The sequence below is a fragment of the Neovison vison genome, chromosome 12 (assembly GCF_020171115.1).
Source record: "Neovison vison isolate M4711 chromosome 12, ASM_NN_V1, whole genome shotgun sequence".
Classification (NCBI taxonomy): Eukaryota; Metazoa; Chordata; class Mammalia; order Carnivora; family Mustelidae; genus Neogale; species Neogale vison.
This window is the reverse complement of record NC_058102.1, coordinates 513,916-523,898: the sequence shown is the minus strand read 5'-3', so window position 1 is coordinate 523,898 and position 9,983 is coordinate 513,916. Positions and strand designations below refer to the sequence as shown.

The 9,983-nt window shown below is 64.8% G+C and overlaps 1 protein-coding gene across 5 annotated transcripts; it reads right to left on the bottom strand.

Moving 5' to 3' along the window:
• Positions 1–373: 373 nt before the first annotated feature.
• MAPK12 (mitogen-activated protein kinase 12) lies at positions 374–9,160 on the bottom strand. Of its 5 annotated transcripts, none has more exons than XM_044227953.1 (12): positions 9,055–9,086; positions 6,564–6,622; positions 5,616–5,727; positions 5,494–5,523; positions 5,224–5,271; positions 4,621–4,735; positions 4,287–4,358; positions 4,089–4,168; positions 3,930–4,008; positions 3,673–3,846; positions 880–982; positions 374–789 (listed from the first exon to the last, which is right to left on the bottom strand). In XM_044227953.1, exons 1-11 carry the CDS (start codon positions 9,067–9,069, stop codon positions 903–905), a joined length of 864 nt encoding a protein of 287 aa, XP_044083888.1. In that variant the 5' UTR covers positions 9,070–9,086; the 3' UTR covers positions 374–789; positions 880–902. The 5 variants fall into 5 exon arrangements, with proteins under 5 accessions (XP_044083888.1, XP_044083892.1, XP_044083890.1 ...); XM_044227954.1 differs by having other exon boundaries at positions 785–802; XM_044227957.1 differs by having other exon boundaries at positions 374–982; positions 9,055–9,160.
• Positions 9,161–9,983: the final 823 nt, after the last annotated feature.

The following is a 9,983-nucleotide window of genomic DNA, read 5'->3' as shown; positions in this document are numbered from 1 at the left end:
GAGCTCGCCGAGGGCGCTGGGGTGCCACAGGAGTCTCAAAGCGCCAACCGGGACCCCTCCTCGCTAGGAGCCTGGCTTTGACAGCACAGGGAGCCCAGACAGCTGGGACTGAGCCCCAGGTCGGAGCCTAACCCCATCCTCATCAGGCCGTGCCTGGCGTCTGGCTCCCGAATCTGAGCCATTAGAGGAAGGCAGGGCCCATCCCCAGTACAGGGGCTTCAGGCTCTGGGCTCCCTGTGGACCTGGAAGTTAGGAGGTGCCCAGGCCCAGCTGCTGAGTAGGGCCTGGTGGCCCATGGCCAGCTTCTCTGTGCCAGGCTGCAGCTCAGATGCCCAGAGGTGGAGATCCAGCCTGAGAATTGGAAAAGCCAGAGTGCGCTCTCTACAAAAGGGTTTATTCTTTCCAGCTGTGTGGGCCCATTCTGGGCTGGGGGTGCAGGGGAGTCCACAGCCACACCCCCCAGGACAGACATCCCTGAGTAGGCACTGTGCGCCTGCCCTGTCCTTTCTCAACTGTTTCAGCTGGGCTTCAGCAGGGGCTGGAGCAGGCAAGGTCAGAGGCCAGGCCTTGACCCCAAGCCTCACCCCCCAGCCCCACACAGGCTCTGAGGCTTGTTGTTGCACCTGGGGGAGGGGACTACCACTCAGGGAGTCAGAGGCCAGTCCCCAATCAGGCTGACATCCTGTCCAGAAGGTCCAGATGTTCCCCCAAGTTTAGACTGAAGTGGGAACCTTGAGAGCAGGGTAACAGCCTTGGGTGGGTGGGGGCATCCTTGGAACCCGAGGTCTCCTGGGACATAAGCCTCAGCCAAGTCACAGTGATCGTTAGGATCGCCCTTCCAAGTAGGAGCCCCAGCCAGGATCCCCAAGGCATCCTCACCACCTCTCAGGGCCCACGGGTCTTCACAGAGCCGTCTCCTTGGAGACCTTGGTCCCCAACTGCCGGGGAGGCTTGAAGCTGAGCACTTCTTTATATGTGACACCTGGGTTGGGGTGACAGAGACAGACTGTCATGGGAGAAGGGACTTCATCACTCTTCAGAATCACCTCCTAGGATGAATACCCAGGGTGGAAGCCAGGGACCCAGGAAGAGCCCTGGGCCCAGGGCACTGGTACTTGCCTCTCAGGGTGGGGGAGGGGAGAGCTCCCGGGCCTATAGTGCAGGCTGTTAGCCACTGACCTAGGGGCCTAGCCGGTCCCCGAAAACATCAGGGTCAGAAGTCACTGCTGGAGTGCAGGTGCTGGATAGGCTGCCCTTGTCCCACACATGCGACTTCATCACAGGCTGTTGCCACACTCAGCCCACCTGTGTCCATCCACAGGCGCCATCCGCCTTGATGGGGCTCCTGCAGCCCTGGAGTGGCCATGCGGGCGCCCCACACCCTGACATAAGGAGGAGACGCTGTCCTCTGAATAGAAATCCATGTGTCCACTCAAGTGGTCCCACCAGAACACAGCCCGGTTCCTGGACCCCGAATATCCACAACAACTTCAATGACAAGAATTCCCACAAACACCCACAGCTTCTGCCCTCCTCGCCAGATGCTCATGGTCCCTGAAATGTGAGCCCAGAGCCAGCCATCCCAGAGGAAGGGAGAAGGCCCGATGTGCTTCCCCTCAGAGCAGCCTGCAGAGGGACGGCTCTGCACAGCCCCGCCCCCGGCATTCCCAGGCTCATCTGGCCAGTCCGGCCAGTGGAGCAGCTGCGTGGGGAACACCTGTCCTCCACAGGCCCAGCGCAGGAAACACTGTGCTTAGAGCAGGTACTCTGTGCGGCTCACCCTGCTTGTGGCACCTGTGTGCTCCTGCCCCGTCGGGGGCCCCCAGGCCCCTGACCTAACCCTAACCTGGGGGTCAGCCCCCACAGGGGAGGTTTGTGTGAAGCTGGCTGTCCCCAGAGAAATGGGAGGTGAGGAGAGTCAGCATTCCTAACCGGGGGCTCGGCCGCAAACAGGTCACGTGTTCACCACGGTCTGCAGCAAAAGTGAAAGCTCTTACCACCATGTGTGGGTGGGGACCACAGAAAGGGTTCTGTGGCTTGTGGTTTTCATGTTATCTTTTTTTTTTTTGTAAAGATTTTATTTATTTATTTGACAGAGAGAGACCACAAGTAGGCAGAGAGGCAGGCAGAGCGAGAGAGAGGAGGAAGCAGGCTCCCTGCCGAGCAGAGAGCCCGATGTGGGACTCGATCCCAGGACCCTGAGATCATGACCTGAGCCGAAGGCAGCGGCTTAACTCACTGAGCCACCCAGGCGCCCCTTCATGTTATCTTTTTTAGCAACAGAAGACTTTCATCAAACCAAACCCAACATATAAGCACAGATAAGAGTGGGGCCCTGCCAAGGCACCCAGCTGCCCAGTGACCAAGGAACAGGGTCTGAGAAGCACCAGTCCCGTCCCACCCCACCCCCATGTGCAGCACCAAGGCCCCAGGTCTGAGGCAGAGCCAGGACCGGACCTGAATGCTGTCTGCAGGTACTTCCAGTACCCTCCAGGCTGGTCCAGCAGCCACCAAGAGAAAGACACGGAGCCCAGCCCTCACTGCCTGCCATCCTGCAAAGCCAGCCCCAGCACGCAGCCTGAGCACCTGGCAGGTGTCCCCGAGCCCAGCCTGAGGCCGAGCATGTGCTAGTTGGGCCCTGAAAGATGAGGGCAGGGGACATCGCTCTAAGGCGCCTGACAATGCCAAGCCCGGTGGTGCCAAGCTCAGGTTTCGGTGGGTCCGCACGGCTCAGCGGGACTAGAAGGAATGGGCAAGGGTGTGGAGGAGGCTGCCTGGGGTGGGCCCTATCCTGCCACCTGGTGTGCAGCAGTCCAGGTGCGAGAGGTCCTGAAGGGGCAAAGAGGGGCACTGCGTGGCTCAGTCAGTGGAATGTCCGACTCTTGGTTTTGGCTCAGGTCAGGATCTCAGCGTCGTGATACCAAGCCCTGTGTTAGGCTGCACACTCAGCAGAGTCTGCTTGAGGTCCTCTCCCTCCCTCTGCCCTGCCCGGCCTCACACGTGCACATGTCCTAATTTAAATTAGGGGGCGCCTGGGTGGCTCAGGGGGTTAAAGCCTCTGCCTTCAGCTCAGGTCATGATCTCAGGGCCCTGGGATGGAGCCCCACATTGGGCTCTCTGCTCAGAGGGGAGCCTGCTTCCTCCTCTCTCTCTGCCTGCCTCTCTGCCTACTTGTGATCTCTGTCTGTCTATCAAATAAATAATTAAAAATCTTTAAAAAAAAAAAAAAAGAGAGAGAGAGAGTGCAAAGATGGGGACAACCTCAAGAGGGAACAGCGGAGGTCTGGGGGACAAGAGGGTACAGACGGGCTCCAGAGCAGCCCAGGTCTCTGGCCAGGACAGGGGGAAGACAGGCAGCACCGGGGGCGGGCCGCCGGGGCAGGGAGAGAGTTAGGGCTCACAACTGCCCTGAGCCGGGAGCTGTCTCCCACAGTCTTCAGAATTCACCTCCTGCTCTTGTCAGTGCTGAACCCCCTGCCGGGGACATTGTCTCGTCCTTCATTCACCTTCAGCCAGAGGTCACCTTGACAAGAAGCCCCAGTGCCCTCTGACCGTCTGTGTATCCCTCACATGACCGGCATCCCCAGGTAGGGGGACCCAAACCTGAGCCCTGGAGCCCGGCACTGGGTTCTCAAGGCCCCTCCGCAGGCCCTGCCCAGAGCCGCCACTCACGCTTCCACTCGTCCAGCGTGTGATCCGTATCAGCAAAGGACTCGTCGTACTTCCGGGCCGCGGGCTCGTCCTCCGTGTCCTGTAGTGACTCGAAGTAGGGGTGGGTCAGCGCCTCGGCCGCGGTCACCCGCCGCTCTGCATCCAGTACCAGCATCTTCTCCAGAAGGTTCACGGCTACAGGGAGGACGGCTCAGGGAGGGCCCCAGGCCACGGCACCCTAGTCCCTGACCCAACGCTCCCCCCTAGTCCAGTCGTACCCAGAGGGCTTGCATTCGTCAGGATGGAGGCAAAATCCTTCTTCTCCAACTCGGGGAGGCCCTTCATGTAGTTCTTCGCCTTTTCGGGAAGCAAAAGGAAGGGTCTGACCCCCAGACCCAGGCCCAGCCCCCGCAGCCCCCGTCCAGCTCCCAACTGACATCGGCACTCTGCAGCCTCTGAACAAACTCGGCAGGAGGCGTCCCGGTCACCTTCATGATCTCCTTCAGCTGGTCCAGGTCTGCGCCAAGGTCAGGAGCACAGAACAGGGCAGAGAGCAGCGCGCGCCCCCTCCGGGCCCGGGCAGCACGCCCAGCCCTCCCCCAGGCCCTGCCTGCCCCCTGACAAGGGTAGGATACGGTCACTGCCCTTGAACAGCGTCTTCCCTGTGATCATCTCTGCCATGATGCAGCCCGCCGACCAGATGTCCACTGAGACAGAAGCCCCTGCGTCAGGGCTCGGGGGGCCAGGGAGGGCAGGGGCACACACACGTCGAGGGGGGTGGGGCGGGGGAGAGACACGGACAAGGCGGCCGTGTCTAGCCTGTCACGCCCTCTCCCGGCTCCCATCCCAACTCAGCAGCCTTCCCGGGGAGGAGCTGGCCCCCGACTTCCCATGAAGAATTGGAAGCCAGAGGGTGTGACCCAGGAGGCTGGTGCCAGGGCGGCTCTGCGTCTCTGGGCAGTTTCTCACCTGTCTGCGTGTAGCGCGTCCAATTCAAGATGACCTCGGGTGCCCGGTACCACCGGGTCACCACATACCCGGTCATCTCGCTGTCGGCCTGCCTCGCCAGGCCAAAGTCCAGGATCTACGGTCAGAATCGGGAAGGTGGGGCAGAGGGGCCCCAGGGAGTAGCCGGGTCAGCCTGTGATCCGGGAGAACTGGGCACACCGGGGCCTCCCCCCGGCCCTCCAGGACCTGAGGTCATGGCCACAGATTCCCCGAGCGTCCCCATGAGTTCCTCCCCATGGCCGCAGCGCCACGACCTTGCCCTCCAGCACCTTCAGGAGCCGGCGTCTCAGCAGGCGTCCTGTCCCTGCTCCCCTACTCCCTGCCCACCCCAGGAACTGGCCAGCCTATTTGGAGAGGACCCTTGGCCCTACCCTGGCTCAGACATCGGGGACTGGGGCCACTTCCCTTCCTTCACTTCAATGAGGTACGGAGTATGCCCCATGCCCTCCAGGATCCAGTGCCATTGTGGCCTAGATGGCTGGGTCTGAGCCCTCTGCCTGGGCCTGAGGGCCAAGGGCAACAGGCAGATGAATGGGTGGGGAGAGCCTCCCCCACAACACACACCTTCAGCTCACAGTCCTCGTTCACAGCCAGATTGCCGGGCTTCAGGTCCTGGGGGCAGGAGAGAGGTGGCCGCGCAGCCCCTCCCACGGGGGCATATGCAGAGAAGAGCCCCTGTTCCCTGCCTCCGGTCAGCCCCGCCCAACAGCCCTTCCAAGAAGGGCACTGGTCCCTCGCCCCCAACAGTTACGCCCCCGCGATGGGGGCTCCAGGCAGCCAGGCCCCTCCCTCACCTGTAGGCCAGGGGGCCCTCCCACCGCCAAGAGGACCTACCCTGTGGATGATGCCAGCAGCATGGATATACTACAGAGACAGACAGTGCGGCAGTCAGCTCCCGGAGACCCCAGCGCCATGGGCCGGCAGCCCCAGCCCGGCCGCACCCCGCACACTCCCACCTTTAGCCCCTTCAGCATCTGGTAGACGAGGAACTGGATTCGGTCCTCACTCAGCTTCTCGTGCTTCATGAGCTTGCCCAGGTCAGTCCCCATGAACGGCATCACCAGGTAACTGAGGGACGGGGTGCGTGCAGATGCCCGGTGTCACATGCACTCGGCCCCTGGGGGTCCCGGAGGCGGCCCCGCGGCACACGGGCTCCCCTTTACACACGCGGGCAGCGCCAGGCTCCACCCGCCTCTCCCAAGCCCTGCCACAGCTCTTCTGCCCACCCTGCCCCACCCAGAACGGTTTCCTGCAGGGCCGCACGGAGGCCAGGATCCGGGCAGCACCAGGGATCACAGGCAAAAGAGGGGCCAGAGACAGGAGGGCAGGGCCTGTGGGCAGGGGTGGGGACAGCAGGGCACATGGGTCAGAGGAGCACACCGGACAGGTGGCAGGAGAGAGCCACAGAGGACAGACATTAAGCACTTCGCCAGGACAGGGGCCTGTGCAGGTCCTTGACCTCTGCAAGGTCAGACGGTGAGGCGCTCTCCTCAGCCCTTCCCCAGCTCAGCCTCTGGCTCTGGGCCCACCGCAGTATGAATGCAGGGACGGCAGCCACAGGCAGGCCAACTGCCGCCCCTCCCCTGCCCGCCAGCAAAGGTCAGCAGCTCTCCCACAGGCCACACGGAGTGCCGGGGTCGGAGGGCACGGGGCCTGCCGACTAACAGATGGGGCCCACACTCGCACCTCCGGCTCTGGCGGGGGCCAGCGCCCAGGGCGGTGGGCCCCCAGTGTGGTGGAGGAGGCCCAGGATCCACCCAGCTGTGCCACTGCCATGGGTCCTGGGTTCGGGACCCCCACCCGGGCTGCGGGGAGGCCCGCACGCCAACACAGAACCTGCGTCGGCACCTGGCAGCAACCCAACACTCCGCTGCCCGGCACAGCCTGCCCAAGACTACACTCACAAGTCTGTGAAATCATCCAGGGTTTCATCAGGAGTGAACACATCCAGCAGCCCGATGACCTGGGGAGGAACCCGGAGGACTGTGTGGAATGGGGGCTCGGCGGCGGGCACGGCGGCTCGGGTACACCCCCAGAGCGGGCACTGCGCTCAGGGCAGAAAAGCCCCCCACAGCCATCCCCGTCTCCTCCCAATGTCTGCAGGGCCTGGCTCTGTGTGCTGGCGGGCGGCCCAGCCCTGGCACACATGCCCCTAGACACAGGCTATTTTTGAACGGTGACCATAGGGATCCCCTGGGGGAGGGGCAGCTCCCATGGCCCTTCCTCCTCCTCTTCTTATCTCCAAGGAAGACCCGAGACCAGGGGGGACAGCCTTCCGGGGGAGGGCCGACAACCAGCAGGTCCCTCAGGGGGCCTCACCCCTGCTGGAGAGCCCAAGGCAGGCCGGCAGCGGAGCCCACCCTGCCGACCCCTGGGAGGCCTATACGGCAGAGTGGCCAGGTGGAAGGGCCAGCAGGGGGACACCTGGCAGAGGCCGTGTGAACGGCGGCCGAGGCGGAAGGGAGAACGCTTCACGTGTTTGAGGAACACAGGGAGAAAGGCCAGGTGGCCAAGGCCCATGCCAGGCAGTAGCCAAGGAGAGGCCAGAGGGAGCCCGAGCAGGCCCGTGCGTGCCAGGTGAAGATCTGGCTGGGACCCTAAGAGCTTCTGAGCGAGGGTTTAAACAAGTGTGTCCACTGCTTGCCGTGTGGGGACAGACAGGAGGGAAGCAAGAGTGCACATAGGTGGAGGGACACTGAGGCGAGCTCTGCGGCCAGCAGGGCCGGAGTCATGGGCACAGGGGAGGTGAGAACACAGAGGGATGGTCACTGAGGGGCCTGGAAGCCAGGGAGGCCTGGGGAACCGGGACAGCGTCTTGACAAGAAGAGGTTAGAAGACAGGGTTCCCAAGGGTGAGGGGGATCTGTTATGTTGCTAGAGACTTCTGTGCCTCTGCAGTGCGGCTTCTGGCCTTAAGTAGGGGAAGGGCGGAAGGGCAGCCCCTGCCATGGCGCTCAGCCTCTCACAGCCTCAGTGTTCTCCTAAGAAAGCAAGGTGACGACTGGCAGAGCCTCCCAGCTGTGTGCAGGGCCCACGGAGGCAGTGGCTCCCGTGCTGGCGGATCAGGACCTCAACTGAGATGGCACAGAGGAGGGGACTGGGCCGTGGGTGAGCAGCGTCTGAAGAGAAAGCCCTGAGACCGTAGGGGATGGGCAGGGTGGGGAGTGGGAGTGGGGGTGGATGGGGAGGAGGAGGAAACCTTGAGGGGGCAGACCATGGGCACGACTGTCGTGGTGAGGTCGGCGCTGGGCTGGTGTCCACCGTGAGTGGGTTTCACTGGGGAAAGGCTAAGGACAGAGATGGAAAGTCTGACAGAGTGAAGGACCCACTCAAAGGGTTAAGAGGGTTAGGGTCAGCCAAGAACTGAGGGAACAAGTTTCCTGGCAGACATGGGACTCATGTTCCCCGATGGAGGCTGGCAGCTCTGATGGTCCAGGAGGGCCTAGACCACCTGTCTAGAGTATGATCAGCCCAGGGTCTGGGTACCCAAACCACCAGCCCTGAGAGGGGGCCCAAACTAGGGGTGTGGCAGGAATGGTGTATGTGGGAGATGCAGAGTCCAGGGCTGTAGGAGGAACATGGAGAACAACAGTTCTCCCAGGAGGGAGGAGGGAGGAGTGAGGAGGGCTTTCAGAAGCCAGCAGTGGCCACAAGAGAGACCCAGGGCAGCCGCACGTGGTGTCCTATGGGCAGGTCCCGAAAAAAGGGAGACCCTTCCCTGGTAGGGCCCCGGATCCGCCATCCCTCCCCCCATGGAAGAAGTCACTGGGGGCGGCCGGGGGGGGGGGGCACTCTTCTTAGTGCCCTCCACACAGCTCCCTCAACCCCTCCGCAAGGCTCTGAGGTACCCCTGCCAGGATGCCGGCTCCTGCTCCGTGTCCAGCTCTGCCGGGGGACTGGAGCAGACTGCTGGGGGGGGGGGCTGGAGAAGGGGGCCTGGGCTGCGGCCCGTGCGATGCCCAGCAGGAGGGAAGAGGCTGAGCGTCCCTTGCAGAATAACCGCTGGTCGCCTGTGCGCGTTCTCTCTCACCTCCAGGCTCCTGGCTGGAGGCAGGGTTGGGGTGAGACGCTGAGGGTGCCCTTGGCCTGGGCCAGGGGCCGTGACCCGACTAGGGCCTGGGTTGAAGAGGCAGATGTGGCCCCAGGAGGAAGCCAAGGAGCTAAGCCCTTCGCGGGCACCGGCTTCGCAGGGAGGCCTGGACCCCAGGGAAGCAGCGGCTCTCAAGGCTCACCACGTGGAGCCTCCCCCAATTCCGGGGTCCAACGGCCTGGCCCCCCAGTCTCCAGACAGCGCACGGGCGGGGCCGCCGAGGGGGGCAGGGTCCGCGGGCGGGGAGGGAGCGGAGCAGCCGGGGCGGGCGCTGGCGGGGTTGGGGGGGACCCAGGCGCGACTCACGTTCTCGTGGCGCATGTGCTTGAGGAGACGCAGCTCGCGGTAGGCGCGCTTGGCGTACAGCTCCGACTGGAAGGGCCGGTACAGCTTCTTGATGGCCACCTTGGCGCCAGTGCGGCTGTCCACGGCCGAGCTGCGGGCCGCACGGGTCAGCGGGAGGCCCGCGCGCCCCCGCGCGCCCCCGCGCGCCCCCGCCCCGCCCGGCTCGCGCTCACCACACCGCGCCGTAGGCGCCCGAGCCCACGGGCTGCAGGTCCTGGTACACGGCGCGCACCTCCCAGGCCGTCTTGGTCACCTCCTGGCGGTAGAAGCCCCTGCGGGCGGGCGGCGGCGAGCTCATGGCCGGCCCGGGCGCCGCCCCCGACCCCGACCCCGACCCCGTGGGCGCTGCGCCGCGAGGACCGGGCGCCCGGGATCAGCCGGGGCCACCGCGTGGGCAAAGCCTGCTCCGCGCCGTCGCCCGGCCGCCGCTGGGGCCCTCCGGCCTCCGGCTCTCTCCGTCCTGGGGCCGCCCTCCAGGGAGTCGGGAGCCGCCGACCCCGGCTCGACCCCAGCCCCGGCCCGGGGAGCGCGCGGCCCCTCCCCCGCCTGCGGACCAACCGGCCCCCGGGCCGCGCGCACGTGACGCCCCCGCCCGCCCTCCGGCCCCCGCGGAAACCTGAGGCGCCCGCCGCGGGCGGCAAAGCGGGGGGAGGTGGGGGCGGGGCGGAGCGGGGGAGGGGAGCGCCGCCGGGGCCGCGCCGGGCCGGACCGCACTGGAGACCCCGGCCGCCTCTTCACCCGGGCCGGGCCGGACTCCCCGGGGCCGGGTTGGGGGTGTCTTAGCACCAGTCCCGTGGGGCTCCGGCTCCTCCTTGGTAGCCACGCGCCCGGGGAGCTGGGCCCATCCTGGGCAGTCCGGACCTTAGCACCTCTATTCCCAGCTGCAAGTC